Here is a 27,623-nt window from a genome sequence, read left to right as displayed (position 1 = left end):
GCCTCTGTAAAACTGATTCAGGCCTCTTTGACACTATGTCATTAGCTGACGTTAGTGATTAATTTGTGAAGTATATATTCAGTAATGGACTATTTATCATACATAGTTTAGCCCATCATCTATTTACTTTCCACTGTGAGAGCATCACACAGAGATGGCCCTATGGTGAGTTTTTAGTTACATTTTACACTCTTTGTATCTGGTAAAAGTCCCTGAGGTGCACAGGGAGTTATTTGCTTGAAAAGTGAATCCAGGAATTGCTTATACAGAGGGGAGCTGCAAAACAGAGCTCAGGGGGCACTGCTACCTGCTGGGGATGCAAGCATTTGATTGCCAGCTCAGGTAGGCTGAAAACACACTATTTGGTATTGACAGGATTGATATGCTTGGGCCAAAGTAATGTGCATGAGCTGGTGGGAATGAGACTCAGCAGAGAGCAACCCTTTGTGGCACAGCCAAAGAAGGGTTAAGACCCTGTGGTCAGTGTTGGGGAGAGGTAATATGGGGGGAGAAGGACAGGCAATGCCATGGGGGCCACTTTACCCTTCTTGGACCCAGGGTGAAGGGGCAGGGAGACCATGGAATGTGCTAATTTGGGTCTTTAACCCTCCATCCCAACTGTGCCTGCTTCTGACACCCTGAGCCATACTTCAGGGGCCTGGGACAGGACGCAGCTTGGCTTTCCCAGTTATCCACAATGGTAAATCCTGCTACCCTGTCACCCATCCAGGACACCCTCTCCAGGCAAACATTTCCTCTACCCAACTGATGCTACCAAGGGAAGTTTTCCATGTTAAGAAGGAAAATTGCTTCTCTCCTGTTTGCATGGCGAGGTGAAAGCAAGGAGGATGCGTGTCAGCAGCAGTTGATGGGGTTTGGTTTTGGGGGTGTGTAAACCTGGGGAGAAGGTGGCATTGCTCAGTTTGATGTAGAAGCAGGGCGCTGGACCATGCCAGGCATTGGTGGCTCAGCTCTCCCCTTGGTTTCAGTTCCCCCATGTCATTGATGAGGTGTCAAACCCACCATCCCACCTTCAGCCTGGGGAGCAGATGACGGATGCAGGTGGAGGAATCCCTGCAGCTCTATATAATGGGGTGCATCCTCCAGCAGTGCTAGAGCTATAGGGGGTATAACGAAAGGGGGGGGTTTGTCTGGGGTTGCCTATATGCTCCCGTAAATGTTATGTTTTGGCAGCAGAGGATCCGTGAGAGGGCAGTGTTGTACAGCAGGAGCGTTTTAACTGTGGTTTTTCGGTGTCGAGCCGTGATACTTTCAATAGACTCTCTGTTGCAAAAGCAACTCTCTGTTTTGGGAGCACCCGGGCCTTCCAGCAGCGCTTATAAGAGCAACCGAGGGTGGTGGGTGACTATATCAGGTGAACATGCCCGGTTCAGGGGGCAGATGCCCTCAAGTGTTCACACACTGTGTAGATGAGGCCTCAGTGCCATGGGTTAGTGGTGGCCTTGGCAGTGCTGGGAAATGGTTGGACTGGATGAGCTTAAAGGGCTTTCCCAACCTGGTTCATTCTATGATGTTATTCCCCAGCCAGGATGCCCACAAGGCCCCACATATCCCATGGAAACAGATGCAAACTATTGTTCCTGAGCACACAGGGTAGTGAGCTGCCTTAACCTTTACCTGGTGCTGTAGGACAGATGAATCCACATTACAGCAGAGCACTCCCAGATAATTACCTTTCCTTTGTGGAAATAAAGGCATAAATGGCACCTCAAGATGGGAAAACAGGAGTTCCAGGTACTCCGCCTTTCTTTCACAAGGTCAAACAAAGAGATGATGTTTTTTCTTCTGCTAAGAAGCCACCTGCTCATTTTCATTCCTACTCTGTAGGAATCTCATTCAATCCCTACTCTGTATGACAAGAATATTAATTAAGAGTGGGAGGGAAAGACAAAGTTTTGAGGGACCAGTCCTGCACCTTGCAGTTGATGGATGTGCACCAAGTGGGGTGGAAAGACAGGTCTTGCCAAGGCAAACAGTATGGTCATCTCTCTGTGCTCACAAAGACTAAGTGGATCCTTAATGTTCCAGCCAACCTTCAATTTCACTGCAATTGTGTGCATTGTGGAGGCTTTCCTTAGTATGTCCAAAACTTGAACTAAACAGCCCCAGCAATGAGTAGATCAAGATTTATTCTTTATCTGAAGCATACTCTGCTGTAGGCCACCTCTTCTGCTATGCTTGTCAGGCTAAGTAAAGCAAATGACTAATGACCAACAGAAGAGGACTTCTTATTTTTCCCCTTGGGCTCCCTTAGGTTCAAGTTTTGAGAGGAAAAGGATTATCTCTGGGACTGAGTCTTGCTTTTGAATTGATTGATGCACTGCAGGCATCAATCCCGTAGCATCCTCAGCTAAAACAAACACCTTCCCAAAATATTATGGAGGGAATATCCATCTACCTGTCTCAGTGATGCTAAAGTGGTGTTTCAGTGGGAGAGGGGCTCAAACCCTGCGCAGGTTTTCCAGAGTAGTTAAAAGGAACATGGTGGTATCAGAAATGCTACTTGCTTCATGTGCCTGGGGCTTTAAGCATGGAGATCAACAGAAGTGAATATATAACATTTACCTTTATGCCTGAGCCTGCGAAGAGATGATGGTTTAGTTCAATGACTCTCTGTTTTCATTGAAATTCATCTTTGTTGGGTATCTCGGGGTTTACAGTGACTAATACCTTTCCGAGGCGCATCTCTCTATCAACAGAGAAAACTATGTTTGCAGGGCAACATTTTTCACCTGCTTGTCAGCGTGTCAAGCACCGACAAAACACACAATCTCCTTCTGAATCCCACAGCTAATCATTCATTCATTCATTCAAACATCGTGTGGTGTCAGCAATGGTGCTGGAGATCTGATGACACCGCCATGCATCTGCATACCTATGGAGAGATGAGATGTTCAGAGCATCTACTTAGGTGCTACCCCTTAAGAGGGGAACCTTTGTTGGCATATTTGGCATCTCTTTTTCCTGCAGTTAACTGTAGATCCACTTTAAAAAGGGGAGGGAGGAGGTAGCTGACTATGAACGAGTTGGTTCAGTGTTGACAACAGCGCTTTTTGGCATGGCAGGAGGCATCATCTACTTCATGTTCCACATCAGAACAGCCTTTCAATTCACATCTTTTACACACAGTGGCAGCAAAGGGTCCCCTAGATATTACAAGCCTTGTGTTTGATTTCTGAAGGGGGTATATCTGTAACAAAGGAGGAAAGGGAAAAAGGACACTAGGGGATAAGCCAGGAGAATTAAGATGGGCAGACAGGGTTCTACAACTCACATAGGTAAAAATCTGTGCCTGTCAGACTTCAGCTGTGTTAAAGGTCTCATCATTTTTGCTGTGTTTCTCCAACCCCGACAAAAATGGGAAAAGAAAGAAATTGCATTTTTCATAACAGCACTACAGTGATCCTGTTATTAAAAACAGAGGGAAAAGATATATTGGCAAGTCAAAACAGTTGCAGCCACAGAGTTTTCAATAATCCAGTGAGTCACTACATCCCAACAGCCTTTCATTCACTGTGTTTCAGATGAAATTGTTTATTAGAACTTCTGTGCATTATTTAAAAGAATAGAAAAAGGGGAATTGTAGCTCTTTATTTCAGACTGCTGCAATAAAACCTCAGATTATTCACATTCAGCAAGTGCATTGTGTAAGGCAGCAAACACAGCTATCTTTTTTAATCTTAATACTGCAAGATACTTACTGGCTTTTCCATCTCATTCGTAGTCATCAGTAAGTAGGATGTTTACAAGACATAGCTACAGGGAAGAGAAATATTACATGAAAACTTGATCCAGCCAATGGCTGGAATCATAATGAAAGACCTAACTGGAAGGTAAACATTAGCTTAATGTCATTCCTTAAATGTAACTCTTGAAAAGCGATGCATAATAGCTGCAAAGGGGATCTGTACTCCAGATCTTCACGTATGTCAGGGTGTGGAATAGAAGCATAGCTAGATGCATAGCTGGAATGCACCTGGGAACTGCTAGAAGAGACAAGCACAAATATTTGAGGTATTTCACTATTTTTCAATCACAAACAGAACGAGCTTGGGTTTTTTCCCCTTTCTTTTCAGGAAATTGGATGATTTTACAATAAAAGGAGGCTGCCTGAAAGCATAGCAGAGCTTGACAGGGATTTCTTTTGCCATTTCACTGTGTTCTCTAGCATGTAAATATTGTTTGGGGATTCTTTTGGGTTTGTTTCATTGTTTTACCTCAGATGCTTGCCAAGCAAATTGAACAGAATTAGCCAGGGGATGAACATTTAATCTTGAATTCTGAGTCTTCATTAAATCCTAATTTAAACCTTAGCAGAGAGGCATACTGTTCCCTCTCATAAGGATGGATGCGGTTTGAGGTCGGTTTTTATACGGAAGAGGAAAACTACTCAAATGAGGAAACCTGAAGTGATCACAGTAAGTGGTCAAGTGGTTGTATCATGTGGGACAAGATCTGGATTTGAATCACCTCTTGTGTGATCAAAGCAGGCTGATGAGGAAATTAAGAGGGTGATATGGGAGGGCTGGAAGGCTTGATGGGTTGAAAGGAAAGGGCTTTCGCTTCCTACAAGGGTTACTCCAAATCGGGATGGAGTGGTTTGAGGTTGTTTGTTTTTCCCTTGGGAAACCTCCCAACAATAGCATTGTTGGTTTTACCTAAAAAAAGGAAAAAAGCTTCTGAATTTGGATAAATCAATCTATTGAGATAAAATAAACTACTACTGTGGGACTTGAGATAAACTGCTGAACTAGAGATGGTGGGGAGGAAAAACATGGAGAGAGAAAGGTTAATTATAAAGGACCTTATATTTCCTTATGCAAATTCTTCTAAGAGCTGGGAAGTTGTGAGGGAACATGAAGGGGCTGCGGTTTCTCCCATGCTTTTCATTCTCCTTTTTCAGTGTCATCAAGCAATGTCTCTCTGAGGAACACACACATGGAATAAGGCCCACAAAGAAGCAGAATTAATTCCTGTGACTGTTCATGCCAAATTTATTCTCCTCTTCAGTGTTGTCAGGGTGCTGGGACCTTTGTCATAACTTGAAGTAGCACCTTTTTTTTTGCTTCTGGACTGCCAAAGATCCAGAGAAGCAGTAGCAGAGATTAACAATAAATCAGAAAATAACATTTAAAATCAAATCAGATTTATACAGTACCTTGTACTTGCTCAAAGTTTATTTTTCTAGCGCATCTCTTAGAAAGGAAGAAAAAGCAGTGCAAGAAGAGAGCATTCCCCTCACGAATGGCTGGATTCCAGGAAAAAAAGCAAAGGAAAAAAAAGGCAAAAAAGGGAAAATTTGGGCAGAGATTTGCACGGCTGTCTGCAGACAAGGCGACCCGCTGGCCTGCTGCCTGCTCCTGGCCTGCCAGCGGAAGTTCTGCCCTTGCCTTGGCAGCAGTGTCTTAAGCCCTACTTGGCTTTGTGCTGCGCTTCCCCGTGGGCAATGGCGGTGGGAGGAGGTGGGTGCCCTGCATGTGAAAGCATCTGCATGTGAGGTGCCTGCCAAGCAGCAGGTACCAATACCTCGGCATCGGTCAGCACAGCCCCTTCCCTTCTGCTTTTACCTCTTGGACAAGTGATTTCATCAGCCATACTTATAACAAGCCAGGGTTTAAATCACCTTTGGTGCAACTTGTGAAGGTATTGAGCGCTTCCCTCACATCGATAGCTTTGTGACTTCTCCAGCTATACAGAAAATTAAGGACTAATAGAACTATTAAACATAAGAACAACAACTTGAAAGAATCTGACTGGTGCAGTCATTCCTACAAATAAAGTTAGTATGAACCCCCACCCAGGCACTTATAAGCTAAAAGTGACCAAACATAGAATCCCAGACTGGTTTGGGTTTGAAAGGACCTTAAGATCATCCAGTTCCACGGGCAGGGACACCTTCCACTACAGCAGGTTGCTCCAAGCCCCTGTGTCCAACCTGGCCTTCAACACTGCCAGGAATGGGGCAGTGACAGCTTCTCTGGGCACCCTGTGCCAGAACCTACAGGGAAGAACTTATGATATAAGTAAGATATATATAAATAACAGTGATTTTTGGAAGCTGATTTTGATAATGAGGCTCTATTTGTAAGGTATTTGGAGCTAATAAAGCTATCACAGTCCTGGGAGTGCCCTTCTTGAGCACAATGGGAAACTCTTCTTGGAGGGATTGCTATAGAAACAATGAATTATTGGGCAAATGGGACCATCCAGCAAATTGTGCCAGGCTGGGGATTATGTGCTGATAACATGGTGGAGATAATTTTCTCTATTTTGCTGTAAGTAGAGCTTGCATCACTTATCGAAAGGTAAAGAGGCAGGTGAGCTGGAGTGTCTATTATTTATAGACACATTCTGTGCTGTGTAAATGAATTTTTCATTGGAAAACTTTGTATAAGAAAAAGGCATCAGAAACTGCTTCATAATCGTGACTAGGAGCTTCAAACGTGCTTTGGGTAATGGGGGAAAATCCTTTAGGCACCCTGAAGATGTTCCATATGCAACCCTGAATGTGTTGCAACCAGTGGGGTGCTTTGACCCTGGAGGAGAAATCCCAGCTCTGCTGTTGTCAGTCTATAGCACCAGGCTTGCTAAATGCTGACCCACGGGTTGTACTGCCTTCAGTCATCTTGCAAAACTGAGTCCCCCATGAGCAAATGCAAATGTTGTTAGTATGCTGATGTCCTGGCATTGTATATCTTGAGAGTGATGTATCAGGACCAGACTGAAGCATGATGAACCACCAACAAGAAGAAACTCTTCTGACATCAAGCACGTGACCTCTATATTGTCTATACTGTCCTTTGCTTAATGCCAGTTGGGAAAGAGATTCTTTTGTCTCTTTTATCCTTTTTTCAGGATCATGAATAAGGTAGGGGAGAGGTGGGAAAGAAACATGAGAGAGGTCGAGGGAAAAGGATGTTGTATTGGATGTAATATATGATTCTCATAGGAGGAAAACACAAACACACCCAACTTTGCATGTGGACAAGGCGATAAAAAATGCTGCATCTTCTAGTGAGCTGAGAACCAGACTGCTTTAAGAGGAGCTGTGAAATGCGAGGCAGGCCCTTGGAAAGGCAGGTTACCGAGGACATTGATAGACACAGGAGTACCACAAAAACCCCAAAATAAATATAATGGCCTAGTTAAGAGGGGACCTTGTAAACCTGGTTTAGGTCTCCTTAAATTGGGAGTGCACTTAAATCCTTTTGTTATGAATGAGACACAAACACTGCTAGAACCAGGTACAATCTAAGATGCTTTCTTGAGATCAGTTATTAGTTCCAGATAACACAGTTATGAAGCCTGTGTTACACTGGCTACCTATTACTTCTGAAACTTCATGTTTATAACTTAGTTTTAATATGATCTGATTGGCTGGCCTCTTCCAGGTTCCCAGAATACCCTTCTTTGTGCTCCAGGGGAATTTTTGTTACTCCCCAAACAATAATTCTGAGGAAATAAAAGAAGACAAACTAGTGCATTGCACCATGCTACAATAGGCCCACTGTTGATGCTGGATTAACTGGCCCCGGTGAATGGCTGAGCTCACATCTCACAGGCTGCTCAGAGCTCTCCTCTGCTCTGCCTCTGGGGTTATGATATCATCTCTCAAGTCCTGCAAACACAGCTGAGCTCCACACTGCTCCCATTGTAGATCCCACTCCTCTAAATGTGGAGCTGGGGACTGCAGCCAAGCAGCAGAGCATCTTCCCTGCAGGGGGTCGGGATGCCTCCATGCCACTCTCTTTCTCCCCACAGATGTTCACCACTGTTATCCACAAAGGCAACGTACCTCCAAAGCACAGATCACATGGGAATGTGAACATAGATCCTATATTTATTATCCTGTTTGTTCATGCATGAAGCGAAAAGCCTGCACCTATAAAAAATCCTCCACATGTAACTGCCTCAGCATCAGGTTGAGGTGGCCTGGTTGGCATTTCTAAGGGTCCCAGCTGAAAATTCATCTTCTTGCACAAGCTTTCTTCTTGCACTAGCTTTTGGCTGCCCATCACACATAAGGCAAGGCTGTGCTGGTAGACGACGGGGTACCTGAGTTAGTATTTCTCTCATGTGACGTGTTTCAGGACTGCTTGCAAGGATTTGCTGACCCTGTCTGTGCAGGGATGCTTGCTTCCAGCTTCATGTGCTCCAGCACGTGTTGCCTAATGACCAGGGCTTCTCATTCAGCGTGGCTGACAAGGAGCATCTCTGTCACCACAGCTGACACATGCTTGCTTTGTTTAATGACACAAGATGCTGCTGTGCAAGGCACAGGTTCTCCCATGCTTTCAGCTAAGCAATTTACTACTGTGATGTATATCTATCCTCTTCTAGCCCAGCAAGCAGGTGTAACCCAGTGCTTGTTATACATGTGCCAGCTTGGCCAGCTCTGTTCCACTTGACACTGCCAGAAGTGGTGAAAACAAAGTGATGCTTTGACCTAAAGCCTTACACGTGTGATTCAAACCTACTCTGTGTGACATCTCAGGAGGTGTTTGCACTCCCAAACTGCCTGCTGAGGTTTAGCCCAGTGTGGCATTGGTTGCTCTGCCACATTGAACTTTCTGCAACACTCCTGCCTCTGCACCAGCCATGCCATAAGGAAACCCAGAGGTTTGGAAAGCACGTTTATGGCAGTATTTTCTGCAACTCAAATGCTCATCAGCAACTGGGAAGATAACTAAAGAGTTGGGGGAGGAGAAGAGGAAACCACGCATGGCCCCAGGGAAACCACAAACCCAATTTCACACAGAAGGCAATTAGCCAGGCACTCATTTGGATAGGGTGGCTGTGCTACTGTGTAAAACGTGACTGTTTAATGAGCTCAGGTTTAGATCTGGGCATTAGATCTGAGTTTCTGCGCTGGCAAAGGGAAAGCACCAGCAATAAATTACCACCAGGAGAGGGGAGCAGGGGTGAAGCAGCCATTGAAACCAGCTCTGTGCACACCCAAGTACTGCTCCTCATGCCAACAGGCTCAGCCTCCCTCCCAAAGCCAGCGGGATGCTGCAGCATCCTTGTATTGGCAGCACTGATGCGGGTGGATGGTCCCCTGTCTGCTCCCTGGTGCTGCTCTCCCCCAGTTATTCCACAAGGAGATATAAAACTCCCTGAGTTGGATGTTCACGACTGCACTCCCTGCAAGGGGAAGCAGTAAAAGGCTGATTTATGCTTTGAACCACAAAAGCCTTTAATCGCTCCTGGTTCTTCTTCTTGCCCTTAAACGTCTGATCCTTTTCTAACAGTCCTGTGGAAGCGGCAGAGCTCTCTATGGGTTAAAGGTGCTGTTTTCCAACAGGATCAAGACGCTCACCAGCTCCCCAAATCCCCGCTTGCTGTTACAGGCACTCCTCCTTTTCCTCTTGGAGAGGGAAGAAAGGCAGCAGCAAGCTGACTGCTCCCAGCATGGTCCATGCTGGAGAGGGGCAATTTGGGCAGGGGAAAGGATACAGCATGGCAACGTGGGACTCATCGTAAGGCCTGCTGTTAATTATTGGCTTTATAAATGATGTGGATGCAATGGGAAATGTTGTTTTAATCACACTGGAAAAGGACACTACACTGGGAAGAATTGAAACTAGCAGTGAGAGCAGAAAAAAGAGCAGCAAGAGATGAAGGGAGGCTGCAGGGAAGGCTGAGGGATACAGCAGGGAGTTAGTTCCATTTGATTCAGGCTCTGAGGGATAAAAACACACCAATAGAGTATGGATGGGGAGAGAGCTGATGAGAGGTCAGACAGGAGGGTCTGGTCTGAAGCAGGCACATAAGGAGACCCTTCCCAACACCTTCACGGGAAGGATGGAGCCTTGCCTGTGGTATGAGACAGGCAGGGTCCCTGCAGAACCAGATTGATCGGCTCGGGGTGGGGGGCAGCTGATTTCAGAAGTCACTACTCCCTACTCACTACTCAGTCTGCCTACTTCCACTTTATAGAGCACAGCATCTTCTAGCGTGTTTGGAAGAAACCTGTAATGCTGCAATAGTTAACACATGGCTTTGCCTGCTGGGCAGCCCAACTGAAGAAAGAGGGGAGAAAACAAGAACCCTAACTCCAGCTACATTTATGTCCTGTTTAATGATAACCTATAGAAACCATAAGATAAAAGGAAGGGAGCGAGATGATGTGAGCTGTCAGGGAGGAACCCCTCTGCCCACCGGATGCCACTGTTGCTCAACATTAAATCACATGGAGAAAACTCCTGTGGCAAGACCATAGTTTGTGCTTAAGAATACCTAGTGCTTCAGCCACGCAAATGCGGGCTCTTTCAGCAACACAAATGCAACTTATTCAGTGGCGGAGTTAAATCTTTTTGCAACTTCTCATCCTGGATCTAGGCAAAGGTGGCAAAGCCAAGGACAAAGGATTGTGTAAAACTCTACTTTTACTAAGCGGGCCCTAAGAAAGCCCAACGAGAGTTTTATTGCCTAGCTCCTTGCGTTGACAGTGTCATTAACCACCGGCTAATAGTGTCGAATCAGAGCAAATCCAGTGTCATGGCCCTGTGCTATCGGAAAGCATCCTTCATCCCAACAAAAGACCTTGAGGTGAGAATGTTTTGCATGAGAAGCCACTGGCATAAGAGCCGAGGCTCTCGGCTCTCCGTTGTAGGCGGTGTGGTGCTCACCATGCCTCCATGCTACAAATAAATGTACAATTTCTCAGCTGGGTGCCTTTGGAAGCTACACGCTAATATGCTCATAAGGGAAGAGAAGACCAGACAAGGTTCAAATAGAGAGCTCATGTAATAAATAAACATGAGGTCAGTATGGGAACAGCAATAATTGCTCTGTATGACAAGATTTGCATAGCAAACATTTGTGATTAATGTACAGCCAACATTAGGTAAGGAGCCTCTGCTATCGTTGCTCCATCTGCACCTTCCAATCTTGAAGGTACGGCAGCTCCAGCCAGAGCAATTAGTCACTGTTTACTGAAAGGCAGATAGAGCAAAAATTCTCTAGTTCAATATTTGAGCAAGTTTTGTCTCACAGCCTCCCGTTGGATCCATTCCTGCAAAAGGAAGGAATTATGCTTCTTTCCTAAGGGTGGCAATGGGGGACGATTAGCATTGCTGCTAACCCTGCTGGCAAGGGCAAGGGCTGGCTCTCGGGTGGCCTCACCCAAGTGATGCTCTCATGGGATACCCTAAGGAAGGTGCTGAACACTCCATGTGTCAGGGCTCTGCTTCCCCCCTGCCTCTTCATTCTCCTGTCAGGTGGAATTGCCAGTTTGCCACCACTTGATGTACGCAGCGAGATGGAACAGTAAAACCTCCTTCTTTACAGCCTCCTTTTTGCAGAGCCCAGCTAACTCTTTTCAGCTAAAACTTCTGGCCGTTTGGAGAAAGAGCTGTAATTCAACCTGCAGTACTGTCCTGATCCAGGGATATCTCGTTTGGTTTCTAAAGACAAGCAAGCCTCCAGCTTAGCTGGAAAATAGGCAGTTTGGTGGGAGGGGATGAAGTTGAGCTGGGAAAACTCTTTGGTTGGAGGCAGCTGGAGGGAAGATGCTCATTGCTGTTCTCTTCCACTAAACCTGCTCCAGGTGCAGGGGAAAGCTGCCAGGGTCACTGGGAAGAGGAGTGCTCCAGGAAGCATCCTGTAGACCAGATAAAAGGGTAAGGAGAGGACCTTCATACTGAGATCCACAAAGGCTGGGCTGGGGTGAGAAGGCAGCAAAAACTTATCTTAGAGCACGTATTTCAGGGAAAGAAGAAACAAAGATGTTTCTATGTTCTCTTGCACATTTGCAGAGCTCAGTTCATTCTGACAGGGGCTCTGAGGATACCATTCAACTTGTCAAGAGAGATTAATCACAGGATCATGGAATGGTTTGGGATGGAAGGGACCTTAGAGCTCACCCAGTTCCAACCCCCTGCCACAGGCAGGGACACCTTCCACTACAGCAGGGTGCTCCAAGCCCCTGTGTCCAACATGGCCTTGACCACTGCCAGGGATGGGGCAGTGACAGCTTCTCTGGGTACCCTGTGCCAGTGCCTCAGCACCCTCACAGGGAAGAATTCCTTCCTATTATCTAAGCTAAATCTTCCCTCTGTCAGTTTAAAGCCATTTGCCTTTGTCCTGTCACTATAGGCAAATGTCAAATGGCAGACACTGTCTCAAAGCTGCGATGAGATACTGAGATTTGCAGTTTCTATCTTGCCAGCATAAGCCTTCCCAAAATGCCATCCCCTGGATGTTAGGGAGGATGTGTGTGTCAGCATCTCACCCCTGTAACAGGGTGGGTGACAGCGAGGAGGATGCCGCAGCAGCATGGCTGGTGCTCACAGGACCCCTGCACTGTAATCGCCCACATCTGGGTGCAGCTACAAGGTGTCAAGGTGCTGGCAGGAGCCATCAAGATGGTGGATACTTAGCACACGGGTGAGAGATGTCCCTCAGGAATCAGTATTAGGGCCAGTGTTGTTTAATATCCTTACTGAACACCAGGACAAGGCGATTGAGGGCACACATGCAGTGGTGGCCTTCGCAGTGCTGTGGTAATGGTTGGACTGGATGAGCTTAAAGGTCTTTCCCACCCTGATTCTCCAAGATGGCACCCCCGTGCCCCACAGCTCTGTAAGGCAGGCTGGAACCCCCCTCACCACCCTCCCCAGTGCACCCACCACAGCGGTGAGCGAGCTCCGGGTTGCCACCACCCCTCTCCTTGTCACCCTTAACGCCTTGCCCCGCCGGAGCGCTCCACTGCTGCCAGCACCCTCAAACGCACCGGGGGCTGGGTTGGGCCCGAGATGGCGGCGTTCGCCTCAGACCCCTTCCTCCGCCATTCGGCTGTGGTGTCCCCTCCCTCTCCTGGCTCTGTCAGGAGCTGTGTCCCTTCCCCTTCCCAAGGGACGGGGCCCGCGCGCTGCCAACGGACGGGAACGGGAACACGAACGGAAACGGGACAAACTTTCCCCGTTTGGGAAAAGGGGAGGAGGGAAAAGGACGCGAGCACCTGCCCCTCGTTTGTGAGGGGAAAGGGGTGGGGGGGGGAGAGGCGGGAAGCGGAAGGCCGCGCGCACGCGCGCACCGCACGTCTCCGCAGGTGCGGAGGGGCTGAGGTGAGCAGCGGGCGGGTGGTGGGGGGGCAGCGCACGGGGCGGTCCCGCGCGGCGTTCGGCCCCCGCCCGCCCCTTCGCTCCGTCCCGCCGCTCCTCCTCCCCCCCCGCCCGCCGTTTCCCCTCCCGTTCAAACCCTCCTCCTCCCGTTCGCTCCGTTCCGCGGCGCTCCGCGCGTGCTGGCGGCGCAGCGCCCCGCGGCCGGGCTCAAACGGCGGCCGCCCCGTCGGCGCCGCGGCGCGCCCGCGGAGGGGCGGCGCTGGGGGCGGCGGCTCGGCGGCGGCAACTTTTGGGAGCCGGCGGAGGCTGCGCGGGGGATGGCGGCGGTGGCGGCGCTGAGGCGGAGGCGCTGAGGACAGCGGCGGCGGCGCGATGCCGGCGGCGGCCGGGGGGCTGCTGTGGTGGAGCTGCTGTGTGCTGGTGGTGGCGGCGGCCGGAGCCCCGCGGGCCGCCGCGGCGGCGCAGGCAGGTGGGTGAGCGGCCCGGTCCGCGGTGAGGGGTGGGGAATGGGGCTGCGGAGCCCAGCCATCCCCACAACTTTTCCTCCAGCCCGGCGGGGGGCTGCGGGTCCCCGTGCCCGGCGCGGGGGTGCGGGAGTTTGTTCGGGTCCCGCGGAGAGGCGGCGGCCAGAGGGCGACAAGCTCTTGCGGGAATCGCCGTGCGGCCGCGGACCTCTCGCCGCTGCCCGGCGCCCGCGGGTCTCGGTTCTCGTAGTTATTATCGCTACGAATGAGTGGGGCCGGGAAGCTCCCGTGCGGCAGCGGCTCCCTCCCCGCCGGGGTCCCCCCGTCAGGTGCCGCTGCCGCACGACGGGGCTGCGTCCTCCGTGGTTTCGCGCTGCACCGGGCAGAGGAGGAAGCTTGCTCTCCCCCCGTCAGACGTAGACGTTGTGTCTACAAGGTGTGTCCAAACAGTGCAACATAAACGCGGGTCTGAGGGTGTTTGCGTACGGGGGCAGGGAAGGAGCCGGCGGCTTGGAAATTAAAGCCGGAAAAGGCGCATTTTCCTCTATCCCGGTGGTTTAACTTTCTGGAGGGAAACTTGCGGCTCTGACTCGGGTATTTTACATTCTTATATGGCATCGGAGCAGAGTTCGCCGCCGCCGTAGTATGGGCTGTGCTGGTGTAGTCTCCCGGGGAGGGCACCGGGATCGCCTCGCGCCGCATCGCGCTTTTCGGGAGCGTTTTGCTGTGAATAAAACATTAAAAGGGAATCTCTTCAATCCTTGAAACTTTTCTTCCCCATTTTCCCCTCCCCGGTGATGCAAAATTCATGATGCTTGGGCGGCACTGGTGCAACAGCTCCTCATTCTCACAATTCGATTTGTATTTTGGGGCTTTATGTAACTGAGATGATAACGTTTGATGAGCAGCACAAGAAGAGTGTCCCGGCTTTGCTCTCCAGGTTAAGCTTTGCGAGGCGGTTTTTGATCTTGGTGAGCAGTTTACTTTTTCTGCGTGTGATTGTTTTGTGTTCCTTGAAATCGGGAGGGGTAAAACGCTGTGCGGCTGCCGCTTCTTGGTCTCATACGTTCTTTTCGTACAGTTGGAATCGGTAAATCCCAGTTAGAGGAGCCTTGTTTTGCAAGCTCTGCTTTGCTGGACCTTTTTGCTTGCCTCCCTGTTAACATGCAGCCTGTCTCTTCCTCTGACTTGATGCTTTTCTGTCTAAGACTTTCCCCGTAGCCTGCCCCTTGAGTAGGGGCAGCAGCCATCCCCACCGGGCTGCTTCTGTGCTCTCTAACCCTCCTTCCCCATTGCTCGGACATGGCTTTTGGAGTGGACAGTCACAAAGATGCTCCCTTGCTGGATTTATACCCCAGTGAAAGGCATCGGTCCAGAGTTGCTCTCCTTCCTTCCTGCTGCCTCTGGGGAATCCTCCTGGATCTGCGTTGCAGAAAAGCCTCAGTGCCCTGCATGGTGCAAAAACCCAAACCCATTTATAAAACTAACAGGCATGGAGTGATGTTTTCTGTTTGGAAGGGTTTGGGCGTAGCTCTGGGTAATGGTAGCTGTTAATGATTGACTCTTGGTGCTTGCTGAAATAGTGAAGCAGGCTGGGTAGGGGAGCCTTGATTTGCAAGTATTTGGGTCCCTCCAGAATTCGGGCTCCCCTGGCTTTCAGGGGTATCGGGATGGGCTCTGGTGCTGAAAACAAAGGCAGCAGCATCAAGGGAGATGGTGATGCCCTTGCTCATGCTCTTGGCCAAACTTTTGATTTCATTATCCATTGGTTAAGATGTAAATATGTGAATCCATTGGGGGTTTTCGATTTCTTCTGTCTCCATGCTTGGGCATATAATGTTTGCAGTACACAGCTCAGCCAGGGTCACGTGTGCCAAACAGCTTGGGCTGTTACCTGGAAGCTGGCAAGTCTTTGTTCTGCTTGGGAATAGCTGATAAATTAACTCCTTTTTCTGATATATAGGGCTGGCGAGTTGTTAAATAATTAGAGCCAAATTAACTTAGTGCTGTTTGAAGTATTCAGACTGCTCTGAGAAATTAATTGTACTTCAGATATTTTCACAGCTTTTTACATTCATTTTTTCTCTTTCAGTGAAGAGTGTGTTCAGGCAGATGTAGGGGCAAGCTTTAATTTCATGCCACTGCTCTTCTCTGGGCCATGTCAGATGGGACATGCCACATACCTTTGGAGAGATGCAGCTCCTCTCTTTTGCAGCAGCCCTCCTTGGCATTTCTCCCGTTTATTCCGCCACGATGTCTATTTGATGGTTAAAATTAGGCTGAGCTCCGAGTGCCTTTGCAAAGGCACGATAAATATTGACTGGGAGTTTCAGCCTGGAACTGCTGTCGAATGACTCAGACCCTGCAAAGAGGATGTCCTGTCCCAGCTCCTCTTACCGAAGGGGAGTGGGTGCTGTCATGGACCCTGCATCCCTCCTGGGAGTCCTGCTCCTCTCCATGCTTCAGAGTTGTGGTGTGGGGATGTCTCTGCATCGGAAACAGGGCAGGCTGCCACTGTCCCCATGTGTCCCCAGCGCTGCTGCAGGGCAGAAGAGATGGGATCTGGCTCTGCTGTTGAGGCATTCCCAGGGAGCAGCTTTGGCACTAGGTTGTACTAGGCAGCCTGTGTGTGTGCACCTGCCTGCTGATACCGGCACTGCAAAATGTCCCAGTGACTGAGCTGTGACTCTTCTTTTAAAGAGGTGGTAACTGATGTGTATGCGTATGGATTCTGGCACGAAGAGCTGTGCTTGTGATTAACATGAAAACACTAATAATAAGACCTGAAATACATGCCTATGAGTAAACCGAATGAGACTTGGCATTAGCAGCTCACAAAAGAAAAAGCCCTCTGAAGCTGCACAGGAGCACAGTTGTATGGGTAGCAGGAAAAGCCGTGCCCACTCCCTTAGGAGCATGGCAGCAGAGGGCCCAGCACCCTGTGGGGTGCACTTGAGCTGGTCTGCAAGCGCTGCTTTGCACTCCTGACCTTAGTTTGTAATACTGAGTTGATCTGAAATGTGCCTTCAGTTCTCTAGCAGAGAATTAGCCACAGCCCTTAATGTAGCTAAATGTTTTTTCCTAGTTTTCAGGGATGTTAATTTTTTAGTAATATTTTTATTTTAATTTTTAAACCAAAATAAATTTAAGAAAGCTGCAGCAAGTTCACTCACACTGTGTCTAAAGCACAGCCCATCATCAGCGGCATGCTTCTGTTCAGCGGCTTGATGGAAAAACATCTTTATGCAAGTCACTGCCAGAGCTGGTGAGCTGCTCGGGTGCGTTGTGTGCCTTTGCTATGGGACACGGTGGGGTGTGCGGGGCGGCTTGCCCGCAGTCTTGCTGTGTGAGCATCTCTAGGTGGCAGCAGCCCCCAGGAGCTCCCAGACAGCAGGACTCTCAGCCGGGAGCTGGAGATGTGGTTTCCCAGGCTGTGGTCCTGCTGCTCAGTCTCCCTCTCCCAGGCCACAGGAATGCCTGGAGTGGAGGGAGGGGATGCAGGAAATTGGTCGTCCTTGGGGTCCTGTTCCCACCTCCTATGCCCTCGATTGCAGGATTGGGGAGGTGTGATAACAGACTGGGAGAGTAACTCAAACACTATAAAGTGCTTCGAATGAGTGTCCAAAAGAGCTCAGGTGGCTTTGAAGGAGGAGTTAAGGATGATTTGGTCATATTTGGAGGTGCTTAAAACTGGGAGCAAGTTTCTGGGTTTATATTGTAGAGGACTTGTTAAGTCAGTAAGTCAGGACCAAGCTGATGACTGGGTGCTGAAGGTGAGCAAGTTCCATCTAAGAATGAAGTGCATGCTCTTAGTGTAGTAACTGTTGTAGCAAGCTAGGAGAGAAAGAAGAAGATAACGCTGTTATTCATCACCATTAACTCAGATCAGATGGTCCTTCTAAAATACATATACTTGCTCAGAAGGACTGTGTAGCCCATAGGTTTTTATTTTTCCTTTTCTCCTTTGTTTTAATGTTCATTCTGGTTCTTTTCTCCAAGTGCTTTAGCATCACAGCGAGCCCTCTCCCAGTTTCTCTAGGGCAGTAAGTGTAGCTGGTACAGGGCAATGTGATGATTGATTCCCTGGAAGCTTCTGAACTAGCTTTGTGTCCTGCCTGTGCTGATGGGGGTTTTAACACTATGCAAACAGACATTTAGGCTCTTAAGACTACTGGTAAGCAATGGCAGCTCTGTAGGAACAGCTAAGCCAGGTCTGCCCCCACTGACTCTGTATGTTCTCAGTGTGCTGAGGCTGTTTTGCTGGAAAAAGGAGTCGGGGCTTGTTCCCAGGATTTACTTTTCATTTTGGCATGACCTAAGGCAGGAGGTGACTGCGTCTGGGTTTCCCATGTGTACACATGTGTGCTGACATGTCCTTGGTGTGTGCAGTGGGTCTTGTTTTCACTGACTTAGAGGTTTTCCTTTGGCAAACAAGCACAAGCTGTTGGTGGATTTTGTGTCCCCACGTAGCTGAAGCTGAGTTATCCCATGGGAGCACTGGAGTCTGCCAGAAAGATCTATCATTTCAGCAACTTTACTTAATGTTTGTTTAGCGGTTTCTTGCTCTGGATAGACACTTTAAGCTGTGCTCAGTGGCAACTTCCTTGTGATGAGCCGTGTGTTCACGTGGTACATGGTCTCATTTCTGCACTGTCCACTACATCTGCTGGGCATATGGGCAGATGCCAAGCCTCATGAAGCCTTTGAACAGATGCTGCTATATATATATATATGTATCTCCTTTTTTTATTTCCTCCATAGCCTGCCAGGGAAACTCATCCTTCTTCCCACTTTGCATAAAGGGGGCTGCAAAGTCCAGGATGTGCTTGTGCATCGGGATACTTGAGGGTCTGACACTGCCAAGACTTTTGGACAGCAAAGCCTGTAATTCAAACTGCAAGAGACCATACTAGTCACACTGTAAGCTTGTACTGTAAAAATACTGAGAGTATAAATAGATACGAGGAATTCATATTGTAAGAGTATTGAGAAGTATTTCTGTTTTCCTGCTTTTTGTTTCCAAGCCTGTAAAAATCTAGCTCCTGACAAAGGAGGAGGCGGAAAAATAAATGGGAAAGTAAGCCCCAAGCACTTAGGGAATGCAGTTTTTTGAGCTGTAAGAAATGATCAGTCATTGTATACTGTTAAGTCCTTTTTAGAGATTCCTAAGATATATTCATTTAGTGTTTGGCTCCTCTTTCTCCTGATGCCTGTGTAGATAGGCATACGCTAACTGAATGAGCACTTGATCTTTCTTAATCTTTCCTTAATAAATTGGTGTTGTAGCATGGGCTCTTGCCATATGGTGACATGACTCTTTATCTTGTTGCAAGCTGGTGTTGGGCTTATAGAAACCTTCCAAAAGTACCTGTCTGGATGGCACTGGTCTCCAGGACCAGCCTATAGCTGATGCCAGGGAGGGGTGAAACGGTTCAAGCCATGCCAGGGTGATGCTGAAGCATTGACCGCTGAATGGGGAGAACATCTTGTCCCCCTGCTAGTATGTGGGGTGGCATCATAAACCTTAATGCCTCTGCTTTTTTGGAGTGTGCCGCAAACCACTGCAACAGAGCTCAGCCCTGTGCTGCGGTACCCCTAGTGTGGCTGGGGAGGATGCTGAGCTGTGGCACATGCTGCTGATAGGGTTTAAATTCATGTGGGGAAGCTACTGTGGAGCTGCAGGACATTATCTGACCCTCTGCCTGCAGCTGCTCCACTAAATTGCCTCATAAATGTCTATTAGGAGTTGTGATACCTGACCTCTCTCTGTTTTTCAGCCCTCCCCTGAGTTTTGCGGCATTGTGATTCATGGAAGGAAACGGCTCAAGTCGGAGGTTGAAGGAAAAAGCTTGCACACTGTAAAAATAACCCCAAACAAAACAAAAACCCCAAAACCCATTCCCCCCCTTCTGAACAAAGCTGCAAAATCAGTTCTTGAGTAAGTTGGAAAGCCCAGATCTCTATGAAATGCCATCACACCCTGGCTGCAAGAGGTCACACTGCTCTTCCATCTGGGGCAGGTGATGATATGCCGGGTAAAGCTCTGAAACCTGTCTCTGTCTGTCCTATGGACTTCTGGCCTGGCATGGCTTGGCTCCTGCTGTTCCCCCTGGTCCACTACCAAGGGTGCTTCCCAAGAAAGCATCTCTTGCCTGTGCTTGTGCTTAAATAACCTCTATGTGCAGAGCTGAATGTATCAGGGAGGGATTTGCGGTGCCGTTTTGCTCACTTGAACCCGAATTTGCTGCTAAGGACCTTCTTCCATGGATGTAGCTGCAGCACTGGCAGGATGGAGCTGCTTTGGTGCAAGGACAGGGAGAAAAATCATCACGCTTAACTTGATACATATCCTAATGTCCAATTTCCATTAATTGAAATTACATTGAAATATTGAACATCTTAAGCATAAAAGTTTATGTGCCATGGTTAGTATGCTAATGGAATATTTTAGTAATCTTTTAAGGCTAGCATCGCAGCCAGATGCAGCGATAAGCATTTGTTCTTAGGAGATATTTTGCTTTATCCCCTTTTCTAAGAGTGTCCACGTCCTGGTGACTGCTCATCGTCTGCACTGTGGCTGCCATCCAGCTATCATTTCAGGATAGGTCCTTTTTTATCCGAGCCACTCTGTAGAGTTGAATTGTGGATATTTTTGCTCATTATCTTTGGCAGTAAAAATGTATATCTCTAAATTTAAATTGCTGTTGCTGAGGATATGTGACAGTATTTAGAAGTCGCTATTATGTTATTGTCTCTTTGAAAGGATAAAAAAGGGCTCATTTATTTCCAGAGAGATTTCTGTAGCGCGTAAAAATACCAGTGAAGTAGCAAACGTTTTCCAGTTGTTGTTGACTTCAAATTTAGCAACCATTGTCTCTGTTGATATATTTGAAGCTCTAAAAATGTGCTTGTCATTAAGTAGGAAGCTGAAGTGATTGGTAGGCAGATAATATTCTTTAGTAGCTATTAATAATGCTCAGAGGACATACGCAATGGAGTGTATGGAAAAAGCCATGGAATTGTGGAGGAAGGAAGCAAAAAATGATGTATATGGCTTGCTTTATTAGAAAGCCATCTTTATTACCCTATCTGTGTGTATTGCAGCCTGAGTTAGCGCATCGTGAGTGGGAGAAACTGATAGGCAAACAGAATAGTGTGCAGCTAATACAGTTTAGCAAACTGAGATCTGATCCCTGCAGTTTCACACCCTCTGTGCGAGCTGACTCAGTCGCTCAGTGCAGCGTCTCGGCGAGCTGCCTGGGGACCCAGGAGAGCTGCAGGGGGCTTTGGTGGTGTTTAAGGTGGGAATCGTTGCCCCCAGAGCCAGCAGAGCTCAAAGGAATGAGGGAGTTGATATCCCATTAACAGGAGATGGAATTCTTCAAAGCAAATGTGATGCCATCGCAGCCTTTCTCTCTCGTCTGCTCCCTGAGCCAGAGGAGGACTTTTGCGCTGGCTGTTCCTGCAAGTTACTCCCTGTTTTCTCCATGCAAAGGATCTCTCTTTATCTCCGGGAGTTAGAATCATGTACGTTTAGGTCCTCTTGTGCAAGGTGTTTAAAACTGCTGCCAGCTCACGCAGCCGGGTGTCACCCAGGGCTCTGCTTTGTATTGGGAAGATCATATTCAAAACATATAAAATGATCAGAGTCTATAAATAGTAGTGATAACTTTTACAGCATTTACGTTGCTGCATAACACTGAAGTCAAGGGTGAGGTTTGCTTCTAGTGTTGCTTCACGTGTCGCTGTCTCTACATCATGATATAATAAACAGCTGCTGTGTTGATAATGCGGTGCCTGTGGCACAGGTCAAGGGGGGGGTGTCTTTCTGTAGTGATGCTTTGTTTTCTGTGGCTTGGTCCAGCTCCTCATAAAGGAGGCAATATCAGGGCTGTGCTGGCTGTTTCTGGTTGCCTGTGGGTTTTGGTGTCAGCTCAAACCTTTAATAAAATAGTTTTGTAAATAACCTGTTAATAGCATTTACTTGTTTTGGAGTAACTAAAGATTGGGGACAGAAGGAGGATACTTTTTTTCCTCTTGTTTTTAAGATTTACAAATAGATTCACACAGCGTTACTGGCTGCAAATTTGTGTTCATTTTATCCTAGTATCTTGGAGTTGTGAGGATCTCAGTCTTTGCATAAAGAAAGAGAAGCTGCTTTGGCTGCTCTGTGTGCAGAGAAAGGTTAAAACTCCTGTAGCTGAAGAAACGGGATAAAAAGTGCAAGAATTGCTTTTATGAGCCTTGGTTTATAACTCATTTGTAAGATTTTATGGAGGGGCTGATTGACTTCTGGCAAGTATTGCTGGTGACTTCGGGGATGGAAACACGGGTTTATTAAGACTCTTAATAGCTTTAGTCCAGTTGCTGCCATGACATGTGGTTAAGGCATTAAAATATTTGCTATGCTTGATGCTACAGCAGAGCAATTACTGAGTAGGTGTCCTTTGATACTGGAAAATGATCTTGCCAAACTTTCACTGTCAACTTGAATAATCTCAGTCTCACTGAAGGCCCGTAGAAATGAGAAAAAAGCGTTGTGAATAATAGCTTTCTCCAAGTAAGTGCCATATGAGGGTGTGTGATTTCTGTAGGTCGCGTCTATCCCAGACGGATTCTATCCATTTGGGCAGAAAAGCTTCTGTTCCAAACACTTTCTGTCCACACTGTCTATGGAAACTTTGGCATCGGGTAGCCTCTGTCAGGGTTAGATTTGTTTGTGTTGCCTTCTGGGGGCAGTGTGAGGTTTTTATGCTTTGTCCTGTTAATGATGCCAGTGTCTCCCTGGGGCACGGATGGTGTTTAGAGCAGTTTATGGAGGCAGTACTATTGCATGCTCTTGGAGGATGAGTGCTGGCGCAAGGCCAGGCAAGGAGGGTGGATGCAGTGCTACTTGGATTGTTGCCTTTTGACTTGGATAGTGCTGATGTGAACCAAAGTGCTAGGATTTTGGGGGGATCCCTGCTAACTCTTGATGAACCCACCTAAGATCACTGAAGCTCATCTTCTTTCTTAGATCAGTTGTTGACTAAATTCTCTGACAACTCGTATGGACTGGAGCATGCTTGTGTTTCTAAGAATATCTGGAGTAAAACCTCTTTATTTGGTGGCACAGGCTCAGAGACTTGTTTTACCAGCTAAAATAAGTCTCTCCTTGAGAGTCAGCAGTATGAAGTGCTGGAACAACATCACTTCTCCAATCACGCAAGCCTGACTTAGTAATACTGAAAAGGGTGTCTCTGGGCAAGTAATACAGGGCCTTAATAGCATATGACAGAAATAAACATAAGCAGCAGGTACCAAAGTATCAGGGAGTGGTGGAGAGAGAAACAAGCACTACCTCAAATCTTCTCTGTGGTCTAAGTGTAGGTATCATGGATGCAATGCAGGCTTGAGGGCATTGGAGTAGCTTTTCCCTGTGCCTCTGCAAATGTACCTATGGCTCAGGGACTGTGATATCGGGTCTTTCCACCAACATGCATCTTGAGGGAGCTGGCAGTTAGTATCTCAGTGATAGTCTTTGCTTTTAACACTGCTTCATTTCTTTCCCACTAAGTTTGAGTTCCCAACAATATGATTACTTATGGATTCGTAAGTCAGAAATGGCCTGGTAATTGCTGTATTCCTTTGCCCATTGTAGCAACAAGCATCTTAAATTTAATGCATCATCCACACAGAAAATTGATATCTGGCCAAAACTCATGGACTCTGACAGCTAATCTGAAAGAGCTTTTGGTTGACATGTAAAATAGAGGTTTGTGGTTGACATTCACAGGAAAATTGACTGTCTTTAGGATTATTCCATAGAAGAATTATACTCCTTACCATTGGCTGAAAGTACTTGAAGATGATGAAGTTTACAAGGAAACCTCTCCTTGGAGGTCAGCAAGGTGAAGACCTGGGACATTAATCAGTTAGATCGCATGCAAAAAGCTTGCATCACCTCATCATTCAGAGCCTGAGTTTTGCCTGATCTTCAGGGTTTGCCTGATGAAACTAAGCTTACAAGCTGCTGACTGGCTTGTTTAAGTGTAGGTTTCTTTTAATGTGCTTTTACTTTGATTTTCCTCCCTAGAATACAACTTAAGCAGCAAGAATGTCCCAGAACAAGTCTTCCTCTGAAGAAAAAATGACAATAAGGAGCTTGATAGTTTTTGTCTATCTGGTGTGTTTGTACGGATACTTGTGCCTACATTGATTATGTATTTTGCTGCGAGTTGCAATTCGAAGCACTAGAAGTTTCAGCAAGGAAACTTATGGCTCAGTTTGGGCACATGCAGCTTTATGGCCAGGGTTATGTGATGCTCTTTTTGGGTAAATACTCATTTAAGTGTGTTTTGTCAATATTTGGTTTTGAGTCAGTAGGTTTGGATGACTTTGCCTCAGAACTACTCGATACCTATTTATTAAACACAGCGCTTGTGTTCAACAGAAAATGTAAGACCCAGTTTCAAAATTAGGCCCAGACAATTATGCAGTCAGGTAATCGTGGGTGTCATTGCTTGCATGAATGGTCAGTTAGATGTGTAACTGACTATTTGCATGTCAAATTAACAAATTCTGCAAATTGTGCTCTGAATAATCATGGTAGAAAACACAACTTTCTAGAGATGGCTGAGTTTTGTGACACCTTCCCCTTCCTCCCATTGGTGTTTTCCTTGTGCATTTTGTTGTAGAATCCCAGACTGGTTTGGGTTGGAAGGGACCTTAAAGCTCACCCAGTTCCAACCCCCTGCCATGGGCAGGGACACCTTCCACTGGAGCAGGTTGCTCCAAGCCCCTGTGTCCAACCTGGCCTTGAACACTGCCAGGGATGGGGCAGCCACAGCTTCTCTGGGCACCCTGTGCTAGCGCTTCAGCACCCTCACAGGGAAGAACTTCTGCCTGAGAGCTCATCTCAATCCATCTTCTGTCAGTTTGAAGCCATTCCCTCTGTCACTACATGCATGTAAAAAGTCCCTTTCCAGGTTTCTTGTCTTTGCTTTAATGTTACTAACAGATCTCTGTTCCTCTGAAGGAAGTGTCTTTTCCTTCTTGAAAATAAATACATATCAGTACATTTTCAGTGGTAAAAAAAGATGAGTGTCTGTTGAGAAATGCTCCCAAAATACAGATTATGGCATGGTAGTTCATTACTGTGCAGAAGGCATCCTAGAGGCTTTGCCTGATTGATACGGGTAAGCACCAGATAAATAAAACAGGGAAAACCAAAAGCCACTTGAAGCTACATGGAGGTGTTCAGTGAGCAGGCAGCAGGTTGAACAGTGGAGTTGTGGATGTGAGTACAATTGTGATTTCAGTAACATTGCAGAAGGCTGGTAATGCAATTGGTGTAATGCATGCAAGCAAAGTGTTGGAGGAATACAGTGGGTAGCCCATGTGCCAAAGGCTTGCTGATTTAAATCCAAAGAAAAAATGTTGCAATGCTGAAGACTGAAGTGACAGATCCACCCTTGTACAAGTTGAGGGCTAAGCCAGAAGCAGCATTGGGCTCTCCTGAATGAGTCCAGTGTGTTTAGGTTTTGCTTTTGCTGTGGCCTTGTGCTCTGGATCTGTGACAATTGTTGAAAAGGCTGGGGATGGGTATGTGTGTGTTACACCAGTGTGTGTATGGGTATTAAATTTAAGACCTACTAACATGGATGCAGCCTCATTGCTCTGGAGTTTATTGCTTTGAAAATGTAATAGGCTACTTCTGTCAATGCAAAATTTGTTTAATTTGTATATATTCATACTTTTTTCCTTTATCTGATACTCTGTCAAAATATTTATTTTCCAATGAAAGAATTCAACCCCGTAGCTGAAGAATCTGTGGAATTCCTTGCATTCACGACTTTGCAGTTGATGCAAGCTCTCATTTGCCTGGATGCCCACAAAAGCAAGATTTTGGTCTCTGTGACCATTGCCACTGTATGTTAGGAAAAGGAGAATTAAGGTAGTCCCAAAAAAGCCCTTAGAATTACTGTGTGACTGGTTTGTGTGTGAGGGCTCTGTAGTCAGAATTTGGTGCTGCTTCTTTCATCCCTTTAGAGAAAGATGTGCACTTAAGCATCTCTCCAGACTGGGGTGAAGGAAATAGTGTCATCCTACTTTTTCGCTGCAGAGCAGGGTGCTATGTTCCCATCCAAAGCATCATCCAACTTCACCATGCAAACCTCTAGTTTCAGGGCTCAGTGGGGCAGTTTCTCATGCATGAAAAGGTGGATATGGCAGAAGTCTTTAGGATTTGTTGTCTGGGGGCCTACAGTTTTGAAACTCTTAACAGGAGAAGCCCCAGGTCTCACCTGGGACAGTGGAGTGAGTGTAGGTAGGCATAAATTACATATATCCTAAATAAGCTTTGGATGGAGTTGCTTCAGCAGCAACTATGCCCCTGTGTGTGCCTGTGGCAGGATGGGTGCTCCTGTGCAAAGTGCTCGTTGCTTCTGCATAGGTGAGTTGAGAAGCAAAAGCAGTTTCTCACATGTGCCTCCTCATTAAAGCCTGGCCCTTTTGATCCAAACCCCCTGACTTTCCCTGAAAGCCAGCTATATTGAGTAGTTATGTTCACGTCAGGTCTGCACTCTGTGCTTTTCTGCACTGTATTGTCTAGGCATGGATGTAGCTGGTGTGGAGAGGGGTTAGTTAGCAGCCCTACGTGGTACCTCTGCTCCTGCTGCTGTGGTGCTCCCTCCTAGCAAGGGATTTCCCACAAGGAGTCACAGATGGAATGGATGCTTTCACCAGAGGGCAAAGTGGCACTTTAGTTTCCTGCTGGGTTGTCTTCCCAGAGCGATGAGCCTGGGAAGGATTAAGCAGGAGCATATTAAGGTCACTTTTTATTCCTGAGTGAGAGGTTTATGTCCTCTGTGCATATTAATTTCACAGCTTGGGACACAGTAGAAAGGAGAGCAAATAAGAGTGCAAGTGTGTTGGGTAGCCTCAGCAATTGAACTGAAGGAGCCAGCTCAGGCTAACAAGCCACCATTCCCTCCCATGCTAAAGAAGCACAACTGCTGTAAAAAGGGTGAAATGATCGAAGCCCATTGTATTTTCATTCTGTTTATGCTTGTGTAGCATTTAATTAATTTGGTTGTTGTTTGTGGGAGGTGAGGCTATGGGGAGGAAGGACAGGGTTGCGTTACATTTGCATGTAATCCAGAGCTTGCAAAGCTCTTCCTCGTGCCTTCCCAGTAGCTTTGATAACGATTACACATCCACAGAGAGTGAAGGAGATGGTGACAGGAAAGCAGTCTGTAGTTGAGCTGCAGCCAAAAATACAGGTGGAGGGTTGCCCCTGAAATGATGCTTAAATGAGGCAGCCAGGAGCAGTGTTGGAGCACATGAGGCTTTTTGAGCTCTGTCTTGGCACAGTTTGATAAGCTAAAAATCCTTTGACTCTTTGCGGGTTGTGCAGGCAGTCTTTCCACATTCCAGCACAGGTGATTGCATTGTCTTTATTCCTCTCTGTAAATACTCACCAGCCTCCTGCCTTTGGGGAGGATGGGACCTTGGTAGGGGATTTGTGAGCAGGATCTGGTGGCCCCTTGGCAGCAGCCATGGGGTTGGTGTTGTTGGACTCACTTTGGATGTTACTGGAAAGGCTTTTGTGACCACTGGGGACTGCCAGCTCACCTTGCTGCTGTTGGCACCCTGAGGATTGGGAAACACAGTCTTTAAGACTTGAGCTCTCCAGAGGCGTGAATTTCTGCTCCATGGTCTCAGTTCAGGCTCATGAGATGGACAGCCTTTTGAGTAGAGGTATTAATCCATAAAGCGTTTGGGGGTAGGAAAGGATAAAAAATGTGCTGCTTAAATTATAATACTAATTATATTATCAGCAGAAGAGCTAATAGCTGCCCTCGCTGCATAGCAACTGCCATGCTCCGTTACAGATGCTGCTGCGAGAGAATGCTGATGATGGGGTTTAAGTGTGTAATTCAGTGATAAATGATGTACAGGAGGACACAGGACCACTCTTCCACATTGTGTGTTCCTATGGGTGAGAGCTGGCTGTGTGACTTGGAAGCACTGTCGGGTCTGTGGGTGAAAGCCAGCCCTAGGGGAAGCTTGCAAAAGCCTTCTTGCAGTC

At 47.2% G+C, this 27,623-nt stretch overlaps 1 protein-coding gene across 7 annotated transcripts in view; it reads left to right on the top strand.

Annotated features, from left to right (window-relative positions):
* The first annotated feature begins 13,242 nt into the window (after positions 1-13,242).
* The window catches only part of ERBB4 (erb-b2 receptor tyrosine kinase 4), a 606,677-nt gene continuing 592,296 nt past the window's right edge, over positions 13,243-27,623 (top strand). For 4 of the 7 annotated variants that reach the window (XM_057412358.1, XM_057412355.1, XM_057412360.1 and 1 more), the window contains exon 1: positions 13,244-13,557. In XM_057412358.1, the coding sequence (XP_057268341.1) occupies positions 13,461-13,557 (97 nt within the window). In that variant the 5' untranslated portion in view covers positions 13,244-13,460. Of the gene's footprint in view, positions 13,558-27,623 lie in introns of all 7 variants that reach the window. The other 3 variants (XM_057412359.1, XM_057412357.1, XM_057412354.1) reach the window with 1 other exon arrangement.

The sequence above is a fragment of the Pezoporus wallicus genome, unplaced genomic scaffold (genome assembly GCF_028554395.1).
Source record: "Pezoporus wallicus isolate ANWC-B61680 ecotype Strahan unplaced genomic scaffold, APGP_CSIRO_Pwel_v1 contig_6566, whole genome shotgun sequence".
Classification (NCBI taxonomy): domain Eukaryota; kingdom Metazoa; phylum Chordata; class Aves; order Psittaciformes; family Psittacidae; genus Pezoporus; species Pezoporus wallicus.
The sequence above is the reverse complement of the archived record's forward strand: the minus strand, read 5'-3'. Positions and strand labels throughout refer to the sequence as shown.